The sequence below is a fragment of the Eleutherodactylus coqui genome, chromosome 8 (genome assembly GCF_035609145.1).
Source record: "Eleutherodactylus coqui strain aEleCoq1 chromosome 8, aEleCoq1.hap1, whole genome shotgun sequence".
NCBI classification, from domain to species: domain Eukaryota; kingdom Metazoa; phylum Chordata; class Amphibia; order Anura; family Eleutherodactylidae; genus Eleutherodactylus; species Eleutherodactylus coqui.
In genome coordinates, this window is record NC_089844.1 from 90,922,889 (window position 1) to 90,948,665 (window position 25,777).

Genomic DNA, 25,777 nt, shown 5'->3' on the forward strand with positions numbered 1-25,777 from the left:
GTGAATGTTAGGTAACATGAATACTGATAATTACAGAGAAGTGTGTCTAAAGGCCATATGCACATAGCAGTATTATAGACCTATATGTCCTCTGGAGTGTATGGAGCCGTAATACAGTGTCCATAGAAGCTTATTATATACAGAGGCATACAGAGGTTTTTAATGTCAAATCCTCTATGAGCAATTATTATAATGGATACCACAATGCAAAGTCATTCCTCCCTAGAGGCGATGCTCTTGCCAAAGTACGGCACTATATCGGGCACCACATGACAGCACAAGTAATGTCTATTGTTCTGTAATACAGTGGCACAGTTAATCTGTGTGCCATCATTTTGGCTCCTCCATGTGCATGAGGCCTAATATGCCTAACAAACTGGGACAAATATATTGTGCCATACATGTGTTTGACTCTGTTAATAATTCTCTCCAGCGCTGTCTGTACATTTATACACTCATCGACATGTACCAGGAAGAATTAAAATATTGGGGTGGAAGGATAAGTTTATTGGAGAAAATAGTACAATTTAGAGGAGGCTCTAGTACCCTGTTGGGCCATCTCTAGTCTGGGTACATGATGAGATACTGTTTGGCATGGAGGCATACAGGCTCCTTATGTTATCCTGAAGGACATTTGTCCACAGATGTTGCAAATGGGCTTCTAGATCCTGCGCATTTGTAGGCTGCCGAAGCTGGCATCCCAACGGGTCCCATAAATGTGCAATCGGCGATAAATCAGCTGACTGGTCAGTCAGGGAAATGTGGCAACCTGGTGGAGGCATTTATGGAAAACGTGCTGTGTGTGTGGGCGAGCCTTGTGGTGCTGAAAAATGCCTCTTGGAAGTCCTGCCACATCGCTGAGCTCTTACTGTTCTTCAATCACTACTAGGGGTGACAGACTGTAGTATAAAATGGCTTGCTATATCATCACACCAGCAGTTGGGGCAGTGTCACTCCACAACAAAGGCAAGATTGAAGAGCTCACCATGGGCCAAGCGGTCTCCATACTCAAACACCACCTATGCTGGCACTCGAAAAGAACCTGGAATCATTGCTGAAGACAATACAGATCCAATCCATAGCACCCCAGGTTTCTTGTTCATGACACCGCTGCAAATGAATGCGACGATGTTGGGGTGTTAATGGCAGGACACATAATGGGCATTATGACACCAAATTTCCTTCCGCAATGTAAATATATTCAGCAGCACCAAATAGCAAACACTGATCGAGTGTGGGAGTACTTAGCTTGTGCACGCCTCGTCCAGGATCCGGACACCACAAGGATCCCAACAGTACAGTCCAAAAAGAAGAAGGGCAGGCAGCACTAGGGAATCAGCGGATCACTCAGGTAGAAGTTGAAGAAAATCCCATATTTTATTGCCAAATGTCAGACATGTTCACAAGCGACGTTTTGACCATCTTTCTATGGTCTTTATCAAGCTTATGCAAACAGATAAAATCACCCTTTAAATAGTATCAGAACACCCATTATATCACATTTCATAAAACTCACATGTGTATCCATGGAGAGGCATCCGGTAAGATGGCTCCCATCCTGGTGCAATAGCGTCTTGTAATTGTGTCTACGCAGTGTCTGAATACTTTGAGGAGGTGCTTTTTCCACACATGTGCAGACACAATTACAAGACGCTATTGCACCAGGATGGGAGCCATCTTACCGGACGCCTCTCCATGGATACACATGTGAGTTTTATTAAATGTGATATAATGGGTGTTCTGATACTATTTCACCCTTTGCAATCCAATCTTGGATTCAGGGTTTCCTATGGGGGTTTTCTTTCTGCGATTATACAATGGCGCCATCTGCTGGCTAGAACCAGTACTGCAGTATGTGACATGCTGCAGAGGCCCCAGACAACAGAGCGGCCAATAATCTACAGTAAGAGTACCCTGCCGGATGTCTTCTGACATCAGAGTTGTACAGCCTTAAATCAGAATGTCTTTAGACGTCAGACAGTGGATTGGAAAGGGTTAAAAGGTGTTTTAATCTGTTTGCATAAGCTTGTTAAAGACCATAGAAAGATGTTTGAGACATCGCTTGTGAACATGTCTGACATTTGGCCATAAAATATGAGATTTTCTTCAACTTCTACCTGAGTGATCTCTTGATTCCCTAGTGCTGCCTGCCCTTCTTCTTTTTGGACCAAATTTTCTTCTGTTAAGAGCCTGGAAATGGTCCGTCCAGAAACGGGTCTGTAACGGAGGTGCCACCTGTATGTGAATGGTGGACAAGGAGACTGTTGAATCTGCTCATGCTTGTTGACAGATCAAAGGATCCTCTCTGCTGGTGATTTGTATGTGCCATTCGTAGCCTGTTCGTCATGTGTATTTACCCTCACATAACCATTGCCCCCAACAACTCCTAGAAGCTCGGGCAGAATGGCCTAAATGGCGGGCAATTTGTCGAAACTAACATCTTGCTCCTCTCATTCCAATGATGCTCCTCCTCTCAAAGTCTGTTGATTGGGCAAATATCTTAAAGGGGTTGTCCCGCGCCGAAACGGGTTTTTTTTTTTTTTAAACCCCCCCCCCCCCCGTTCGGCGCAAGACAACCCCGATGCAGGGGTTAAAAAAACCACCCGCACAGCGCTTACCTGAATCCCGGCCGTCCGGCGTCTTCATACTCACCTGCTGAAGATGGCCGCCGGGATCCTCTGTCTTCATGGACCGCAGGGCTTCTGTGCGGTCCATTGCCGATTCCAGCCTCCTGATTGGCTGGAATCGGCACGTGACGGGGCGGAGCTACACGGAGCTACACGGAGCCCCATTTAGAAAAGAAGAAGACCCGGACTGCGCAAGCGCGGCTAATTTGGCCATCGGAGGGCGAAAATTAGTCGGCACCATGGAGACGAGGACGCCAGCAACGGAGCATGTAAGTATAAAACTTTTTATAACTTCTGTATGGCTCATAATTAATGCACAATGTACATTACAAAGTGCATTATTATGGCCATGCAGAAGTGTATAGACCCACTTGCTGCCTCGGGACAACCCCTTTAAAGTGTGTCGTAGAGGCGTCTAGTGGTCAATGATCTCTCAACAGGAGGAACACTGCATAAAAATAACCTCTGAGAGCCTTTATATTAGACAACGAGGGAAGCACTTTTATGGCCTTTGGTCACTAGACCCAGTGTCTAATAAGACTGCAACTATAATCATTTACACATCTGAGACATAACTGCGGGCCGGGTTTTGCAGCAATCTAATATTTTATCTGGGTGCAATATTTTTTTTGTAAATTTGTGCCTCATTGTGCCCGGCTACAGAATTGGGCGGACAGTAAAACGTGTATTGGCAAATGAAATGTGCATGATGAGATTAATTCTCAGGACTGTAATAGGGTAAATAAGGTGATAATACAAGATGGAAACGATAGAAAGCAGATGGGATAGTAGCAAGAAAAAAAAAACATGAAAAAGACACAGATGGGAATGTTAAGGGTGAAAGAAATTAGCATAGACTGGTGGAAGATATTACCTCTCTGAATAGAAGGACAATTATCGGCTAAAAGTGCGGAGATAATACAATCTGTTGGGCCAATATTATTGTAACCCACACATTCTACTAAATTTGCAGAGGGTCAGATAATATAATTATGCACCGCAAGGCGACATCAGGAGCAATCTGCAGGCTACAGGAGAGCATTTCATAGATAAAGTGTTCTTTACAAAATTGCTTCAGTGTAGCAAATAGATTATGTAAAGGCCAGATTGATTTCCCGTAGAAAATAGAGATGTAGAAAATGTTTACAATGTAGAAACCGCCAACAGCAAATCCCATGCAGCTCAAGTCGCCAGCATACTGCATAGGAAAATGTTTGCCATTCTAACTCCAGCCATATTTACATGGGTGATTTTCACATGTGAGTTCTGTCCAATTGCGAGCAGGACATGCAAAAAGAACCCATTCATTTGAATAGATTAATATACACACACGCAATTTTTCTGTTAGACCAATAGTCAAGGATGAAAAAAACAAAAACGCATTATGCCCTATTTTTGGGAGAATCTTGTTCAAGAATTGCCCATTATTTGCTATGGCAGCAAGAAAAAAACGCATCATACTTGCATGCCATGTAATTTTCAGGTGAATGCGATGCATTACTTACCATTTCAACTATTGGAACCACATGTGATTATTTTGTCATGTGTGTGAAAAACATACATAAAAAATACATGTACATTGATGCATTGTGCAAAAACCTGAAAAATCACAGAAAAATTGCTAGTTAATGAGTGCAATGCAGGACAGATTTTCACTGTCCTACATCACACTTGCCTGTGTAAACACGTCTTCATATGATGAAGGGGTCTTGAGAAAAGGACAAGCATTCATAAGCTAGATTTGCCCTAATAAAGAGTAAGAAGAGCAGAATAATAAGGAGTCTCAAGACTGAAAAGATTTACAACGGTTCTCTACTATTGCCACTTGGCTGAAATTGAATGGACAGTTGCCCGTCACACAACCTATGCTCATCTAACAGTCTATGTGTGCATAATCACTCTTGTAATACAAATGCATTAAAAAAAAATGTTTTACCTCTGAAAATCAAGTTTTAAGTGACTGTCACTAGGGGTCTCCCTTCCAGCTCCTTTGCAATCCACTGCCTGTTGTTAGGCATTTGACTTCTCTAATAACAAGGAGAAGGGAACACTGCTAGTTACTATATGCAAAAGAGGGTTAGGCATGCAGATGCTGCCTTCCAGATGATTGGAGCAGGGTTGTGCAAGGCAGCATGGTGTCTACACCAAGCCTAAACTGAGAGAGCATCAAAGGATGGGGGACACTGGGAGACGTGAGGCACACCAAAAGCTTATGGAGATATTGATATACTAGACAACAAACATAGGAGAGATTGGGACTCTCTCTGATTTAGAGTGGCCAATCCAGCCTATAAAGCAGAGCACCCACCCAGAAAAGGGCGACCTTGTGAACAAAACCTGGGGACCTCCTTGCACGTCCCTTTGTGGGAAAGAGGCAACAATGGTAGGAACAAAACAGAACCAACAAACGGATACGCAAAAACCATGGGCAATGGACTATGTTCAAGGAGAACTACAATAGAACAAGGGCACAAAACAAGCAGACACAAACTAAATTCTAAATACAAAACTGACACTACAAAAGATATATCCAGAAAGGTGGGATGAAACACTGAACTTGATCAGACACACTAGAGTATAACCAGCATTATATGAGTCGGACTAACAACCCACAGAACCACACTGATAGGTTGACTAAGACAAATGACCATCCCGTTGGCCTATCAGTGCGAAAACCACAGGGAGATGTTGCCTTGTCAGCATCCAGCACCAAATGACACTACATGTGCGCTTACACACGTATCACATGGTCTGACACTGATGCTGTGACGTCAGGCCCAGTCGGTGCCTGAAAAGCCTTGACACATGGGACAAGATCCTGGCCGGTAAAGTACTGGTAAAATGGCTACTTAGGATATCCTCCCACCTGTAAGTGCATTGCAAACAGCAGAAAACTAGGAAAATCAACATGTAAAACTGGATTGACAGAACTCAACTTGGGTAGAAACAGCAGCAAAACAGCCAATGAGGATCTGGTCTAATTCTGAAAAGCCAGCTGTGTTTTAATTAATATGGTCATCAAGGGATACATCACATGCATAGCAAGTAAAGCAGTACAAATGGACAGTTATTGACTGGGCCCATCAAAGGAAACGATTCTGGGGATCCCTGCCTTGTTTGCAGACTCCAGGTCACACTGTTTACAGAACCATGAATCCCCTCAAACCCACACTTAGAGACCCTGGAGCAACCCCCCCCCCCCCCCCCCTCATTTATAGATCTTGGATCACTTCTCCCCCCCATCACCACCCTTTACAGACTCCAGGCCTCCTCTGTAGCAGCCTTCAGATCTCCCTGTTTTCGGAACTCTGATGAGACTCCCACCCAGTATACAGGCCCCTGCCCCCACTATTTAAAGACCCCTGACTACCTGACTAGACCCCTTGTTTACAGAACTTTGACTAGAGATCTCCAATTTACAGTCCCTGGCAGGCCTCCCAACTTTTTGGACAATCAAAGAGGGACACTTATGGTTTATTGTGTGACAGATCCATTTTCCATCCATATCAATACATTTGAATGCTTTTAATTTAAATATTAGCTCAAAAATCATTGTAACAAAAATTTTTACAATCCAAATTGCCCCATAGGATGGAATAATATGCAAATCGAGGTGTCAGATACCGTTAAGGCCCATTTACATTGGTCGAGTGTCAGACAAAAGATGCCCGACACTCTTCCCTGTATCCCCACGCTCCCGTGGAGCTAGCACAATTGGTTCGCACATGGAGCGGCCAGCAGGGGTGCGGGGCAGTGCAGGAGATTTCTTTTGCTCCCCCGACCCTCTCCATTCCCATAGCACAGGCACCATTCACTATGGAACGGCGGCTGTTTAACCTGCACGATTAGCGATGATCGCCATCGCTCATCCTTTAGCAGCCCAAAAGATGAGCAATGACTATCATAGCTCATAGTGCAGATTGAACGGCCCTGTTTAAAGACCCCTGACTAGACTCCCCCCCTAATTATAGACCTCAGCCCCCCATTTTTCAAGCTCCAGACCCCTCTATTTACAGATCAAACCCCACACCTTGTTAACAGACCCCAAGAACAGGCCTTCCCGCCCTTTTCTGTTTACAGACCTCACGCCAGATCCAAAATACTGAAGTGTCACTGAGGACTTATACCGGCCTATATATCTAATAAAGGTCCTTGTTCTGATCTGTTTTCTTCCTGCTAATTGTATATTATGCTCATCATATGTGGAGTTAATGAATCAGTAATAAAACTTACAGTCAATAGAAGTATGAGGTAAGATAAGAGACGTGTCAGCTTCAATTCACAGTTATTACAGCTTATATGGGCATGAAATAAGAAGCAGCAGTATAGCTCTCAAATGACGGTCATATGTACGGGGTCTCAAGATGACGCACTGACACAAAATCACAGCCATCTGTTACCTTTCTAGTATCACGGTTACACTAAGCCCTGTCATCTGCAATCAATTTCCATAGTTCCTGTGCCTTGTGTATAAGCGTCATCGCATTTGACGATCCCATGGAGAGTGTGTAATAAGGGAAGTGGTATACAACTCAATCTCACTGGGTGGCACCTTCATCCCATATCTCCTCATATTTGATCATCTGTGCTATATCCTCTCTAGATCACTATGGCTGCTTTCACACCTGCGTCAGAGTCAGTTCAGGTTTTCCAACTCTGCCCATTTTTAGAGGCTATAAATTGAAATAAAATGGAAAAAAATGGTCTTTTATCCCTTTGTCATTTACCTCTTTTCCCCTCGGGACTCTGGTGCTTGAAGTCATGCATGGTCTGCTTTGGTGTTGCTTGCATGCATGAGGTTCTGGGTGGGATTTCCTTGTCTGTTTGTTGGTCTGAACAGTGACATGTTCAGTGTCTGTTATAGGTCACCAGACACTTGGTGTGAACTGTCCTGTTCAGTTTGTATGTTGTAATTTCCTTGTTTTGTATTTTTGCCAGTTACCATCTATGGCAAGCCAGGCCCAGAGGTTCCAACATGGGGCCGTCTCTATTGGGACAATCGCCCCGCTTGTAGGCAGGGTTCGGTTTGGGTTTTAGTTGTCTTGGTAGAGTAGGGACTAACAAGGCAATGAGGACCCTTGACACAGGCTTGTGAGCTTCTGTACTTGGACACTGAACATGAAACCAACAGACAAGGTAATCCCACCCAGAACCTCATGCATGCAACTTACACCATAGCAGAACATGCATGACTCCAAAAAACAGGATTCTGAGAGGGAAGGAAATAAATAGCAAATTAATTAATGACCAGCACCCTCCAGCAAGAGGGGCTGGCCATTATATGCAGCAAACCAGTGGTGATTGGCTGTTTGGAGAACTCCACACCATCAGCCAGCCAAATTAACGCCACCTGCAGCTGTATGTTGCTGGAAATCTGCATAACTATAGGTCCCAGGAGCACAAATGTGTACCATTCACAATAGGTGATGGTCACGGGTCATCTCCTTCCCCTAACTACACAGATCACAGAGTATGCCCAGAACACTCCTCCATAGAAGTCAATGGGTCCCCCTTTATCCATTGTATCCATGAGGTTACTTTTAATTATGGGGGTTATTCATAAAGCTTTTACACTGTGGCTTGTAGGGATGGGGAGTGGCTGCCCAGGATAAACGCATTTATATATAATTTACTCCAGAAACTGGTGTAACTTGTACCAGAAAAGTACACCAGATCGCACTTGGTGTACATTACAGTGTAGGCGTATGGAGCTGCCGAGATGTTCCTAATATATAAAGAGGCGAGCGCAGCTTGATGTATTAAGCACATTTTTTTCTGGGGAAAATCCAATAAAGGGGTATTCCAATTAGTGGATGAAATTACAATTTTTCACCCATCCACTCCATGGGTGAAAACTGATAGATCAGTGGGGGTCTGACCACTAGGACCCCCACTGTTCCCGAGAACGGGGGACTCATGCTTTCCCTATATTATAGTGCCGGAACCTCTCTTCCATTTCTGTAATATAGTTGAGAATAGTCCGCTGATCGTGCAAACATAGCCATGGCGCCATTCATCTCAATGGCATAGACAGTCGAGCGCTATGCTTTGCTAATTTTATCAGCCCCATTTAAATTAATGAAGCGGTGTAGCGTTCCCTATTCTCGGGATGATTGGGGGTCCCAGTGGTTAAACCTCCACCGATCTATCAGTTTTCATCCTTCCTTGTAATTTCATCCATTGACAAAGATACCCCTATAAGACTGACATTTATAATGCCGGACTTAATAAATTTATCCCCTGTATCCCTAAATACTATTAAGAGCAGCTGAAGCAAGGTGGCCTCCCCGAGATATGGACAGAAAATAGAATGAAAAATGTTACAATCAGAAAATAAAAACAAATTAGAAAAATGGAAAATGCTTCACTCTTTGGTTTAATCCGTAAAAAATAAAGATGATACATTCCCTTTAAAACAGAGAATGTACAACACACCTACGGAGAGCTCCTACCTTTCTACAGTATGTGATGCTGCGGTAACACTGATCTTATGTGATTCATTATTCCTTCTTAAAGTAATTAGAATAAGTGATGACCTCATTACAGAAATACAGATCTCTTATTAAGATGTACTTGTCATCTATCATTCCCATTATTACAGGATATTCTAAATCACAGCTGTGTCTCCCCACATCTGCAAGTACAAACATACATGCTGCTGAGCGGTACTTAGGGGTTTATTTCTATTGTGCACTTTGGGTGCTATATATGTACACACACATATATATATATATATATTGTTTTTTGAATATACATTACTTAGGATGCAAATATCTACAGCAAATCCGCACCACGTTCTGCATCGAAGACCACATCAAAATCCACATTATATAATCCAAGTGAGCTGACAATCCCCCCAGTGTATGACCTACTGATAGTCCAGAATATTCGATCTGGGAGGTTCTGTTAGTGCTGAAATATGGGAATGCTATAGGGGATTAATACAAATTGGGGAGCCCCAAGATTAAATTTTTGCACCCGGGCCCATGAGCCTTTAGCTACGTCCCTGGTTATAGCTATGTTCCCACATGGAGGATTTGCTGCGGATTTCCCACAGTGCATACAACCTATGAATATACTAGAGCCCACAAAAATGTATCAACCAGAGTGTATAAAAAACAATACTATATATTTACAAATAGCTACACTGCAGCACACGGGTGAAAATATACATACTTTACTGTGAAGACTCATGAACTGCGCAATTTTGGAGGGAAATCACTAATATCAGTGACTAATTAGGCTGCACAGCCTTTTATATCACAGCGCGGGTGTGTCCCACGCCAGTGTGATCGGTCTCCGGCATTGCAGAAAACAAGAATAAACAGCACAGATACACATGTGATAACGCAACATTTTGTGCTATGAAGGTCTCACTATCACGAACGTTTCTGCATATAAGCTTGTGTGAGCTCGCCCTCAGGGCTTAAACAGACGTACGTTTGCACAAATACGCTTGAACGGAGCGTATTTGCATATGAAGAAGTTAAAGGCTTCATATCTTCTCCTTTTCAAACCCAGCGCAAAAAAAAAAAGCAGAATGATAGGGCAAGGCCTATCTTTTCTTGTATGGAGGAATTGCGCGCAAGAAACATGCTTGTGAGAACAAACCCATTGAAATCGCTTCATTGCATTTTGAGAGCACAATTCTCATGTGCGCATAAACCTCCACAAAAATGTTTGTCTGTTTTCACCCTTAGTCAGCATAAGATCACCTTATGCCGTGACTGAAAGATAATCGTTTCCATTCTCGCCGGATCGTGGGAATCTGGTAGGGACTGAACGACAAATAATAATTTGCTTGTTGTTCATCTTCTGCAGCCATGCTGTAAAAATCAAACAACGATCAGGTTGTGTGAACAGGCAGTCGTTCATCTATGAATGACTGCCTGTTTACTGTATATGGAGGTTGGGGGGTGGGAGCCTCTATTCACTAAGTCGTTATCGCTCATGTGTGAAAGGACAGGAGTGATTATATCGCTGGGAGGACTGTTGTCACTTCTGTGCCCGACTGTTGTCCCATGTAAGAGGGCCATAAGAGCTCCTGCTCGAAACATGCTAGCGCTTCAAACACGTATGCTGGGATATATATCCATGTTTTTACTGAAATGTCAAGCATTTTCACATTCATCAGCTGATCTTTTGCACATTTACATGAGCCAACTATTGGGGGAATTAACATTTGTGCCCAATAATCAGCCATGTAAACACACCTTTAAGGCCTCCGGCATACCGCCTGTGTGCAAGTTGTACCCAAGAGGATCAGTCTCAACTCGCAACGGAGAGCACACAGACTCCTCTAGATGTGATGTCCAATTAAGGGACAGGCAGGACACTGACATGCATTAGCATGTCTTATTTCTCATCTGTGATGCGAACAAGAATAGTTCATGCGGTGATGGTCCACATGAAAGAACGTCAGTGTGTATGTTCTCATAGCCCTATAATGGGGTTGCGTGCTGTCAATGGATTAACACAGATAGAGCATGGCCCGAAATACCCCAGTGTGTCGGGGGTCTTACACGTCAACTATGCTTAGTGCTATCAAAATGCTTATTCTCTGACCCAATGGATGGGCCAGCACTGTAATACCAGCTATCTGACACCGGACGACCACTGCGATTGGGTTTATTTTCTAAAAAGGTGCTCTGTTAAAAGGGATAAACTACAAAAACTGATATCTTCATCCTAAATGATCAAACGGGCAGACTATTCCTAAGATATTAAGTTCTAAACAGATGGTATGAGCAAGATTCACTGAAATCCAAAACACTACAAATCACTCTAGCTTTTCTACATAGAAGTAATTAGCCATTGTTTATTACAGCGTGACTGGTGCCGGGGTCTGCCAAACCGGGCTTGTAAGAAGTTTTAACCAAATAGATACAGAAGGGAGTGTTAGACCAAACACTGCGGAGGAGAAGGCAATAAGGATTCAATCCTCAGGATGGATGGACAGACAGGAAGACAGACATGAGATAGATAGACAGACAGACAGGAAGATAGACATGAGATAGTTAGACAGACAGACATGAGATAGATAGACATGAGATAGATAGACAGACATACAGCAGACAGACATGAGATAGATATGAGATAGATATGAGATAGATAGATAGATAGATAGATAGATAGATAGATAGATAGATAGGAGATAGATAGATAGACATGAAATAGATAGATAGATTGATAGATAAATAGATAGACTGACAGATATGAGATAGACAAACATGAGATAAATAGACAGACATTAGATAGACAGACAGACATGGGATAGACAGACATGAGCTAGACAGACTGACAGATATGAGATAGATAGATAGACAGACTGACAGATATGAGATAGATAGATAGATAGATATGAGATAGATAGATAGATAGATATGAGATAGATAGATATGAGATAGATAGATATGAGATAGATAGATAGATAGATATGGGATAGATAGATAGATAGATAGATAGATAGATATGGGATAGATAGATAGATAGATAGATATGGGATAGATAGATAGATAGATAGATAGATAGATAGATAGATAGATAGATATGGGATAGATAGATAGATAGATAGATAGATAGATAGATAGATAGATAGATAGATAGATAGATAGATAGATAGATAGATATGGGATAGATAGATAGATAGATAGATAGATAGATAGATATGAGATAGATAGATAGATATGAGATAGATAGATAGATATGAGATAGATAGATAGCTATGAGATAGATAGATATGAGATAGATAGATAGATAGATAGATAGATAGATAGATAGATAGATAGATAGATAGATAGATAGATAGATATGGGATAGATAGATAGATATGGGATAGATAGATAGATAGATAGATAGATATGGGATAGATAGATAGATAGATAGATAGATAGATATGGGATAGATAGATAGATAGATATGAGATAGATATGAGATAGATAGATAGATAGATAGATAGATAGATAGATAGATAGATAGATAGATATGAGATAGATAGATAGATATGAGATAGATAGATAGATATGAGATAGATAGATATGAGATAGATAGATAGATAGATAGATAGATAGATAGATAGATAGATAGATAGATAGATATGAGATAGATAGATAGATATGAGATAGATAGATAGATATGGGATAGATAGATAGATAGATAGATAGATAGATAGATAGATAGATATGGGATAGATAGATAGATATGAGATAGATAGATAGATAGATAGATATGAGATAGATAGATAGATAGATAGATAGATAGATAGATAGATATAGGATAGATAGATAGATAGATAGATAGATATGAGATAGATAGATAGATATGAGATAGATAGATAGATATGAGATAGATAGATAGATAGATAGATAGATAGATAGATAGATAGATAGATATGAGATAGATAGATATGGGATAGATAGATAGATAGATAGATAGATAGATAGATAGATAGATAGATAGATATGGGATAGATAGATAGATAGATATGAGATAGATAGATAGATAGATATGGGATAGATAGATATGAGATAGATAGATAGATATGAGATAGATAGGACAATATACATCTGACAATATACATGCATGGGTGTCAAACAGATAAAGATTTATATACATTTTGTAAACTGCCGTAAATTGAAGTAGTTAAATTGTCTGCAGAGTTATAGGATTAGGGTCTTTGTAGGACCGTTATATACAGGGTGTCTCAAAAGTGTGGAAATACCCATATGGAAGGAAAACAGTTTGGCAGACGGAAATGCAATTTTACATACAAGTTGTGGAGGAAGGGGAAAACCTGTTAGGCCATGTCACCAACATGACAGCCATTTTGAATGCTGCCATCTTGGTTTTAACTTTAATTTTTCCATTGGGAAGGTAGGTGTGTGATACATCACACTGGAAGAGAATCTCACCAGAAAAAAAACAATGGTGTGCTTCATTTTAGCATAACTTTATTCATTGTTAACACAGTGATTATTCTTCATTTCAGCCAACGTGAATGATGGCATTATGTCAAGCAGAACGTGTTGAGATGTCAGGTGAATGAAGCACAAGTGTCATCACCACAGATTTCTATCTATTGTTCGTCCAGATTTTGGTTTATTGAAGATAGAACCTGCTTCTTGGAATTTGGAAAGAAGTTTGGCAACTGCATTGTAGGCAATGGGGGGTCTAGTTGGGTGTCATTGATTGAAATCTGTGGTGAAGACATATGTGGTTCATTCACCTGTGATAAAAGAGGATCTCTACATGTCCTGCTTGAGATAATTCACATTTGTATACACCTCAAGGAGACATTCGTGCAATATAGAAGATCTGCAAAGAGCAGATCAAATACTGGGCTGCTGCTTTACAAGCGCCAACAGCAGAATGCAGGAACTATTGGTGGTAGACTGTATTTTGGGAGTTACAATGTAGTGGGAATACACTATATAGGGGTATTCTCATGGCATATACACAGAGCTCTGTACTTTCCATACTTCCCACAGGCTTCAGTGGAGACAGACATGCACATACATGGTTATCTGTGCTTTGAAGCAGATACAACTACAGTAGGACCACCATTCAGTCCAGAAGAAATGCTATAGGGAGTGAACAGATTGCAGCAGAACCAGGGTCTAGGAGACTTAGGGGGCTTAATAACCAGTCTGCCTATGTTATAAAAGTGGAACCCCATTACAGATTTTGCATTTTGGCCCAGCAGCTTTAGATTATTGATAGGCATCAGGTATATGCAGAATTTCCGATAGAAAAACTCCCTTGAAGGGGTTTTCTTCCCTTTTTTCAATGATGAACTATCCTCTGGATAGGTTAGCAATGGTTGATGGATAAGGCTCCGCCACTTAGGATCTCTGTCCATGAGCTGATCATCTGGCCCACTGTAGAGTGGCTAGATATTGTCATCAGTGGACAGGTGTCGTGGACGGGCATCCCAAGTGGCGGAACCCATCCATCAAATACTGATGATCTACAAGAGGATAGTTCATCCGTTGAAAAAAGGGCAGAAAATCCCTTTAAGCACTTTAATTCATCTCTACTCTGAAAGCACCTAAATCCCAACTCATTAACAAGAACAGGCATTCTGTCATCAGGTTCTTGCTGCCTGAACCAAAGGCGTCATGAACTTGTCACAGGGATACCTGTTGCCCCATGGGTGTTCAGCTGGGAGCGGAGGTTCGGGTCACGCCGGCCTCTCCCCACCTGCTGCATGTAGAATGGCAGCTCTCTCCCTACACACTAGCAGGTAGAAGTGCTGTCAGTCTGCATGCAGCAGGCAGGGATAGGCTGGCATGGTCCACCCCTATGACTCGGACTTCAGCTCTCAGCCGAACTTCAAAGTGCACTCGTTCTTCTGCAGAAGAAAACACCGAGAGGGGCAACAGGCATCCTTGTCCCGGGGTCATGCTGCTCCTACTTTGGGCAACATGAACCTGATGACGGAGTCCCTTTAACAATGGAGAGAAAATACACATAACAATCATCACCAGGATCCCCGACTGTCAGATAATTGACAGGCGGATCAAACAGAGACTTGTGCTCATATACTGTACATACCCAAAGACATCATGAAAACATCACCACCAAACCAGCCACATCCAAGTCCGACCAGTTATGCCTCAAATAGCCTCAGTAATTCTGTACCAAGTATTTTCACATCTTGCACCGTCCGCTTCCAAATTATCGTAGACACCAATTTTCCTTGGCATAAAAAACCCAACATAAGGAAACCCATCGCCGAGATGATACAACAAGAGTACAAGACCAATTTACATCACATTTTCCTTCTCTCTCTCATAAAGAAGAGCAGGAATAATGTGCACAATTGTTTCCAATATACAGTATGTGACAACAGAATCGTAAATAGCAATTTCAGTTATTTGATTATATTTCTTAATTTATTCTACGTGTAATTCCCATCATGCTTCAGGACTATAAGCCATCTTTATTCAGCTTTGCCCTGTGCTCATTATCACCCCCTACTGAGTAATGTATTTTGTGCAGGAAGGAAATTGGAACCAATCGGAGCAAACGTTTGTCTACAGATAAATAACTGAACTCAATCACTGTCCTGATTTAAGGTCCGTTTAGAACAGCGGTCCCCAACTCCAGTCTTCAGGGACCACCAACAGGTCATGTTTTTAGGATATCCTATGGTAAGAACATCTGTGGCAATGCCTGAGGTACCGACCATAATTACATCACCTGTGCAATACTGAGGAAATCCTGAAAACATGACCTGCTGGCGGTCCCTGAGGACTGGAGTTGGGGAACCCTGGTTTAGAAGACCTGAATTTCTCGTTTGAACCGGTGAGAGATGTCAGAGTTCGCTCCTACCGCCTGTTTATACCATTCCGTGTAAAGAGGCCTTAGGTAGAATTTTTTTGCATCTGTTCGATTAAGATGAGTGTGTTTAGGCCCTCGGCGGTTCTGAGGTTCAATGTGCTACTAGATTGGGGTCCCTAATAAAGCGGCCATTCAATGTATATCATATAGATCCCAATTCTGGAACTGATACATTTTAATGCTGAAATGGAATTTTTTTTTATTTTTTTTTTTGCACATACAAAAAAAATTGCACCATGGTCCTTTAAATGCAAAACTTTGTGGCTCCCCATAGGATTCCCTCTTGTATAAGAGACCTAAAAGTAATACTGCCCCCTATGGACAAGCAAAAGAATATGCAGATATGACTGAAATTGCTTTTTAATGAAGAAAGCTAACAGAATACTTGCTGTAACATATGTTCTGTAGCCATATCTTAGAGAAGACAGAAGATGACTTACCAGTAGTTTCCACGATGCCCTCGAGGATGACAACAATCTCAAACTGCTCCGTTTGCATGGACCGCTGAGAAAGGTCATAGAAGGGGCTTTTTGCGTCAATCACATGGCAGATTGTAAGAGGAGAAACCAGAAAAAGCTGATCCGCCCCGGTGCTAAATCCTACATCTAGTTCAAGTTGATCGAGAGGGAGAAACTCGCCCTCCGGTGTCTGCCGAGACTGGAGATACAGAAGAGAGAAAAACATTAACACCCGAATGACAGTTTTCATGACAAGCTGACATCACACAACATCACTGCGAAAAACTGACATTTTCCATTACATCAGACATAGTCCTTCGTTCTGGGTTGTGTGTTTTTTTATTAATACGGCTAAATGAAATATATCAGACGGATTTCCTAAACTTTAAAGGGCTTTTAATGCTGGCAAAAAAAAAAAATGCATAAAAAACATCTAACAATATACTAAACTTTTACAGGGTCGTACAAAATTAGTAAAACATGTCTGCTTTCTTTAAAGTTTGTTGACCATTCCCTTAAAGGGGTTGTCAACTGTTGATGGCCAGACCTCAGCATAGGTTCTTAGCAGTAGATCAGCTAGGGGTCTGTTGGCCGCGACCCCCATGATCAGTTGGTTTCCTGGTCAATACACTTGGGCACAAGCTGATTCCTGCAGGAAGCAGACAGCGCCATACTCACTGCTGTGGCCCTTCACTTTCAGCTCCAACTACAACATGGATAGAGCTGTAAATATCTGACTCAGATGCGAAGGGGCTGAGATTAGCTAATCATCAGAGGTTCCGAGTGGCGGACCCCGCGCTGATCAACTATTGATGAGCTATCGTTAGGCAAGAATATTAATAGTTGATCAGCTGATTCCTGTTGACTGGGTGATCTCATCACTCACTACAGCCGAGCCCGATATTGACCTCTCTGGCCTCATTGCGGTTAGAGTCAGGAGTGTAATAGCAGGCATTTATCTCATTGATTTCAATGGGAGTTATAATAATATTATTCTTTATTGTATAGTGCCAACTTATTCCACAGGGGAGCACAAACAATACGACAATTACATATGGTATTCAATTATTTGGAAACAAACCATATAAGAGCCCAGGAATCAGGGCAGATGCTGAAGTCTGACGCAAGAGGCCTAAGCTGGGTGACAGACAAACACACACCAATACTCGGGAAAGGAGGAGGATCCCCAGCTTTGCTAAATAGAAGAGTAATAGCCAATTACTCTGCAGCTGGGCACTAGGGAGGATTAACTCCTGCAGTGGTGATGGAAAATACACAGCACTGGAAAGCATTAACTCCTGCAGTGCTGATGGAAAGTAAACAACTAAAGGCTATTCATACAGGAGGAGCAGAGCGACGCCCGCTTCTGCCCAAAATAGCAAAAAGGGCAGCTGACCTGGGTAGCCAGCCTAACAGATGACCTATCCTGAAGATAGCTTATCAATAGTAAAAGGGATAAAAGTGTTGACATAACCCTTTAAAGATACCTTGCTGGCTGCCTGCAACCACCACGAGCGGAATTTCAGGACATACCCAATTCCCATCCAAATAATAACCTTACAGAACATTCACAATATATTTATAGAAGTAGAAGAAAAGATGTGGGAAATATAACAGTATGAACTTATGCAAGCTGGACCGGTTACAGTGTGTATAAACATATGTATCTCCATATGTTACTTCAGCTATCGGATCATGGAAACTGACTATTGTACAGAAAATGACAATATGATTTTGTATTAGTCATAATCTAAGTGCAGAATGAAAATGGAAGAGGTGTTTAAGTCTTGAACAGCCGCCCCCTCACCCATCACTTCTTTCTGCATTCAAACAATGTGCCGTGTAAAACAAAAAAAAAATCTACCTTACGTCTTTCCTAAGAATTTATGTGGGCAGTTGGCATCATCTACCACGCTTACCATGATACCCGCACACAGACTAGATTCTTCCAATGTCTTGCGTCATGTGCATTTCACTTATATCAGCCTCTTCAATGGACTGAGGAGAGGCTGCAATACTGGTCAGAGACACTTTACAAGAGTGGAACCGTTTCTGGGAAACATCGCTCATTTCTGAGCACACGTGTTCTGTCCAGAATACACTTCATCTTTCTAATGGGTGAGGATTCATGCTCAGTAGAAGTGTAGCTGGCAATTCTTTGACCCTGATGTGAAATCTGTCCTTTCCCTTCTTACCAACTAATCGTTATGTAAAACTAATTCACAAGTGCAATTAAAAAGTGTAAGATGATGATTAGCAGGTAACAGTCTCCCACACTGCGCTGTCAAAGGTCAACCGTAGAGGTGCACTGCATTGATTGGCTGAGCCGCGCTGGATGAACCAATCAGAGTCATCGCTTCCTGTTGGCAGAATTTATGAATCCAACAACCAGGAAGTGATCTTGTGTGGATGAAGGAGGACTGCAGGATGCACGGCAGAGCTCCGGAGAGCAGTGGGAGGACCCAAACTGAGCCTGCTAAGTAAGTATTCCCTTTTTGGGGGGGAAGGGGCACAGCTAGGGCTTATTTTCAGAGTAGGGCTGAAGTTGCATCGCACCACACAAAAACCACGATGCAACAAAAACAAAGACTCCATAGGAAAACATGGGCTACAAAAAAAATCACAAATCGCTGCAATATAGAACGGGCCACGATTTTTTTCCTTGCAATATAGCGTAAGAGAAAACATCGCTAGTGTGAAGCAACCTATTGGAAAGCATGAGCTTCACATACATGCGTCTTCTTGCGCCATCGCGGCAAAATCACACAATTTTGTTGCCCGTGTGAAAGCGGCCTAATAAGACCTCATGTAGCTGTGTAACCAGAAAAATTAAAAAAATTGCAATTTTTTGAAAGTGGGGATGTAAAAATTTAAATAGAAAAAAGAAGGGGTTCATCATATAAATTTGTTTTGTTGTTATGTGACTTGTTATACCTTTTACTTGGCTCAGCAATGTTCAACCTCATCCGCATTATTCCAACCCCTGATAGAAGAGAATCACCCTCCAGCATTCTTACAGAACTCCTAGGAAGATTTGGTGGAGGTACTATGCCAGTGTGAGGTGAACTGCAAGTCACCCTGCCTACAGAGTTTGGCCCATCGAAGGGGAAGGGATTACAAAAGAAGGGCTACAAAAGAGGAGCATATAATACATCTATTTCTTCTGTATAGCTTATTCCGCAGAACTTTCAGGTCATTTATTGGTAAAATGAGCACCAAGCTGGGTACTCATTTTACCAACCTCAGTAGGATGGGCTTGAGCTAGAGGGGACTGAACTCACAACCTTCAGGTGAGAGCTTAGGACTGCACACTGCTGCCTTAACACTCTGCACCACATGAGGCCTATAGAGGTATTACACTAGCAATCCGGGGACTTGGCCAATCACCCAGTTAGCAACCCTGTAAAACCAACAATGGTTGTACCTATCTGACACATGCTGGGTGTATTTAAAAGAAGAATGGAAAAGAAGAGCATATAATACATCTATTTCTTCATCCTTCTCTTTTGTTATCAATCTAAAGCCTCCGATGTGTCCGCTGTTGACTACTGCAGCTTCCCCGGGTGTACAAAAAAAACGAAAAAAAACAGACTGACCTATTATCATTACAAAGGTTCAATTTCCAAAGCCTCCTGTGGAGAAATACTCTGCCTGGAGACTGTAAACCACTGTACTTAATGTGGAAACCTCCAACGGTCATAAAACCAACCGCAGCCAAGACTCACTCTTACAGATAATTCACATCATTCGGCAGAATGGATTGCTTTTCCTATAATAATCAGCGCCACCCATTTAGTTTAGATAGCGCCGGTGATTTACGGTCTCTAATAAAATACCGGTGCTGGAAACATTTTACACAATCCTACCAGATTGTTAAAACTTTACATATCTCCCATAATAACTGATGAAAGACACTATTATTGACTTCTAGATGTATGCTAATTCAAATGGCTGAATGATGTTCTGCAGATCTGTAGTCAGCGACTGTACATGACCCTACAAACAGAATCCCTAATGAGCCCACAGTGGAATTTCAAGACTGACTTTCCTATCATTGTGATATAGCAGAGAACATAATACTAAACTGCTGAATGATTGTGTTGCTGTACATATTTGAGGGTCAATAAATTGCATAACATTTCATTAAAAGAAATAAAATCAAGTACACACAGATAAGGATTGAAGAAAAAGTAAGTGAACCCTTTGAAATGACCTGGATTTCTACACTTATTACTAATAAAACATGGTCTGATTGGTCAATTGGGCCAATTATTGGACCAAGCTTTTTTTCCAAAAGCGGATTCCCCCAACAATCGGGCCATGTGAAGGGACCACTAATCAGCCAACAATTGAGCAAATGCTTGTTCATTGGCTGATTGGTTCACTTATGAGGGAATAAAAATGTTCACTGATGGCTGGGGTGGTACATCTTTCTGTGTGAATGGGAAAATGTACAGTCAGCGTATGGGGACAAATGATCATGTAAGGCTACGTAAGGTTAGGAGGGATGGCTAACACTGGAAAAGAGAGAGAGTGGATTCAAAGAGCTCTGGACAGACATGAGCAGTGGGTGGCGACTAACAGAAAGGCATTTAACAAGGAGAAATGCAAAGTCCTACATCTGGGCAAGAAGAATAAAAAAAGCACATAAAGAATAGGAGGAATTGAGTTAAGCAACAGCACATGTGGAAAAGACTTGGGCATACTTATAGATCACAGACTGAACGTGAGTCAACAGTGTGATGCAGCAGCCAAAAAGACAAACACAATTCTGGGATGTATTAAGAGAAGTATAGATTCTAGATCACGTGAGGTCATTATCCCCCTCTACTCTTCCTTGGTCAGACTGTGGAATACTGTGTCCAGTTCTGGGCACCCCAAATGAAAAAAAGACATTGACAAACTGGAGCAAGTTCAGAGAGGAGTTACCAAGATGGTGAGCGGTCTGCAAACCATGTCCTATGAGGAACACTTAAATGATCTGGGAATGTTTAGCCTGCAAAAAAGATGGCTGAGTGGAGACTTAATAGCTGTCTACAAATATCTGAAGGGCTGTCACAGTGCAAAGGGATCAGCCCTAGTCTCATCTGCACAAGGAAAGACTAGAAGCAATGGGATGAAACTGAAAGGAAGGAGACACATTAGATATTATACAGTTAGTGGGATTAGTGAGTGGAACAGGTTGCCACAGGAGGTGGTGAGTTCTCCTTCATTGGAAGTCTTCAAATAAAAGCTGGACAAATACAGTATCTGTCTGGGATGATTTAGTGATCCTGCACTAAGCAGGGGGTTGGACCTGATGACCTTGGAGGTCCCTTCCAACTCTACCATTCCATAACTCTATGTTCACACCTTTGTTAGATCATGTTTTCCTGCTCTGTTACAAAAGCAGGAGAGGTGAATCCTTTGACCAAACATCCATTTTTTGATTAAACGAACGGCACCAAATAAACCCCATTGATTAGAATGGAGTCAGTTTGGCTTTCGTTAAGCCGTCTGGCATTTTACATGAAAAAGATCCTTCATGCAGGACTTTTTCTTTGAAATGGAGGCTCCGAACGCAGATGTGAAGATAGCCTTAGCGATCATTGGTCCTCATACGCCTATTCTCCACCTATGAAAAAAAATGAAATGAACACTAATTGCCATGCAAATTCAGTCCATGTGGAAGCACCATAAGTCACAATTATAGATAAACACAATCTAACTAATAACTTCCAAATATTTGGACCATTCATTTCTTTTAATGAACACATTATGTAAATATGCACAGTGTGGGGAGAAAAAGTAAGTGAACCTTTGTGATAAATACTTTTCCAAGAGCTAACTGGCAAAAGGTGTTTGTATTAAGGAGATGAGATTGGAAGTGTGAATTTCACGGATGCTTTGCCCATTAAATAAAGAGGATCTCAGAAGACATGTTATACAGACGATGAAGCTCGAACGGGCTACAAAAGAGGAGTTAATGTGAAGTGAACCATGCCTCGAGGCAAACATTCAGACAGACCACTTATTGTAAGGGATTAAATACCCATGCACATATATTATTGCTGGACTTTATATATGTTCCCGCTAGACTCTTCAGAAAGGTCACACGGCTGTGTTTTTTTTTACTTTAACCTTGTTGCTGTGGATTAACAGGACCTGAGCTGCATGCTGATTGGCTGATGAACTGGGTTTTAAAGAGAGATCATGTTCCTGGACCCTGGTGTGACTACAGTGTTCTTTGCAGAAAGCAGGGAGCCTTATGAGGAGTGAGCTGACCCAGTGCTATTGGAGAGCTGGAGTTTCCTTACGAGAGAGAGAGTGTGGTTCAGATTCCTGGTGCTCCCCAGCTGTTGCAATGCAAGTGCTAGTGGGAAGTCATTCAATCATCCAAGAAAATGTCAGCTTCAATTACTGACCAACTTTCACTGGGAGAGAGACCACCAGCGAAAACAGTTAAACCAACAGCCAGTATCTGGATATTGAAGCTGTAGTGGTGTGTATTCATGAGTACCAACACCCAGGCCCATCACCAGCAAAACGGGTTATTTCACTATACAGCTTCCCCAAAGGTACTGTGCTAATAATTTGGCCAAGGAACAGTGACTGCAGATTTCAGTTACTGGATTTAGTCATTTGATTATCCAAAGTGCCTGCAACTGTAAGTTACTTCAGAGGAGGCTCCTATTTTCAAACAGCATCTTTGAGATTATTTACCCCTGCCCAAGGTAACCATTTATTGACTACAATAATGCTATATTGCATACACAATATTAAGGACACCCAATTCATAGAGTACGAACCAATTTATAGCATTCATCAAACTCTAGTAAACTGTTTCCTTTATCCAAATAATGCTGTTGCATGTAATTGCCTTATTATTCTTTATCGTACATTCAGTAAAGCATTGTTTGTTCAACTGAACTGGTGTATAGCCTTTCTGTCTTTGACGTCATATTGCACACCTGCAATTCATTTCACGTTGGCCTAGTTAGCAGACTCTGATGACCAAGATGGTAAGTGCTAGTGTAATTGCTGCAACGTCTAGTGCAGCTAGTGATGAAACACCAATGATGGTTGTACCGGTGGGAGCGATTTTGAACCACCTGACTAAATTGAATGGTCAAAATAGGATACCGTCAGGTTAGATCAAAAGGCTAAAGGGGACTGTGAGACTATATTACATAGCCCCAGAAATTCAATCTGGACTAGCCTTCAGTTACTAAAGCCCAATTAGCATGCAACGATTATCACTCAAAATTCGTTGAAACAATGGCATATAAGCCATAATCATTGCGTGTAATTGCTACCATGGTTTACTCTTCGGCTGAACAATGATTTTAAGGTGAGCTTAAAATCCATCATTCAGCCGGAAAAAGATAACGGGGATCGCACGCTGTGTTCTCTGTGTTAGAGATTACATTGTCTTTAGTGGACAGCCAGTGTGAGAACAAAGGAGACGATTGCAGAGCTCAGACCACATGCTGAGCTCTGCAACAGCTCCTGGAGGCTCAATTACACACAAATGAAGTTGATAAAGTGCTAATGGACATTAGTGCCCATTAGCACTTTATGCAAAATGATCTCTAAAACTATTAATCTTTCAATCATTTGAAAGATTGTCTTTGCATGTAAATGAGTCTTTAGAGAGGGATGTTCGAAAGACTCCAATTAAGGCCAGAACATGCGCATAGAACTCTGGATGCAATCTTCGAATTGTATCCATATAATGCTGTTGTATATTATTGCCATATTATTCATTATCACGCATTCAGTAAAGCATGGTTCATTCAACTGGTGTAAAGCCTCTCTATCACCTGGCATCATATTCCGCAACTGCAACCTGTTACATTAGTAATCAATGCAAAAATCCAGATAATTCAAATGGGTTCACTTACTTTTTCTTGCAAATATATATTCATATATAGTTTACAGAAAACTAATAGATTACTCCAGTAAAAAACAATGCACAATGTTATGCTTAGTGCATGGCGTCATAGGTGATGCCCGATTTCCAACTTTGGTGTTGTTTCAATTGCAGCATGGGATTCTGCCCCCGAAGGCCTTGCGTTATCCATAATACAGCGTTTCACTTAGGTGTCCTTTCCCTATAAAATCCCAGCACTTTGAGTTTTGCTGTTCCTCTGATATTCCTCCTAGAAATATTATGGTTATATTCCTACATAGTCTGACATTGTCTGCATTAACTGAAATGTCCCGGAAATGTCCCCCTGGCAAAGGGGATGTATGAATTGTTCTTTATTCCAGGAGGAATAACAGAGTAATAGCATTAGATTTCTATGAAAAGCTGGTCCGTAATTGTGTGTGTAAATGCATGTAGAGTCCACTTAGAAAAAAAATTCACTGTATGCGACGCTGTATGCTATATACTTAGTTTGCCCACGAGAAGCACCGAAATCAATGTTCTTAGAGAAACACATAACAGTGACCTGGAACCTCACGCAGAACCAAGAGGCGGCAACATGGTTCTGCAAGCTGTATTACAGGACATAGTGCACACACATTATGCCTAAGGGCTCCTTTACAGGGGCGTATTTGCACAAGTGAATATTACGCGCACAATACGCAGAGAATAGAACCCTTTGATGACAATGGCTTTGCACACATTTCCTGATTTTTCACATGAGGACTCCTCCCAGTTTCTCTTTTGTGGTTCAGAATATCAAAACTGTCAAATATGCTTTGTGCCACATTTACTATGTGTTTTAGACACTCCTGTACACTTTTGTTTGCTGTGCCTGACAATGGGGCGTGCCTATATCTGACAAAGGGGTGTGTCTTTTTTTTAAAAAAACGAGGCGTAGCATAAATTGCACCAAAAATTCTACCAAATTGTGGCAAATTACTCCTAAACTTTTGAGCAACTTTTGATGTAAACTAAGCCAAATAAAACTTGGTCTAAGCTTAAAACAGAAAGCCTTGGGCTTAAACATATGGGCATATTTTAGTCCAGTTACGCAGCTGTGAGAGCCCTCATTGAAATACATGGGGATTTAATGCCGTGTATTACGTGCGTGAGAAAAACATGCATAATATGCTGCAAGGCAACTCTGGTGTGAGAGTGGCCTTAGGCCTCATGTCCACGGGGAAAATCCGGCCTGTGCGGATTTCTGCTGCGGATGCACTATAATTGTCTTTTTTTTCATGCATGAGATTAATTGAGATCAATGAGATACAGCTCATACACGCTTGATCCGCATTAAAATAGAGCATGCCGTGGTTATTTTTCAGTGTATGAAATTCGCAAATCACTTAACCCTTTGCAATCCAGTTTTGGATTCAGGATTTCCTAGGGGGCTTTCTCTTTCTGCCATTATACAATGGCACCATCTGCTGGCTAGAGCC

The 25,777-nt window shown here is 41.6% G+C and overlaps 1 protein-coding gene across 1 annotated transcript in view; it reads right to left on the bottom strand.

Moving 5' to 3' along the window:
- Nucleotides 1-25,777, bottom strand: part of KCNJ3 (potassium inwardly rectifying channel subfamily J member 3) — a 272,522-nt gene that overhangs the window by 218,526 nt on the left and 28,219 nt on the right. The window contains exon 2 of the mRNA XM_066577424.1: nucleotides 16,409-16,625. Within this exon, the coding sequence (XP_066433521.1) occupies nucleotides 16,409-16,625 (217 nt within the window). The remainder of the gene's footprint in view (nucleotides 1-16,408; nucleotides 16,626-25,777) is intronic.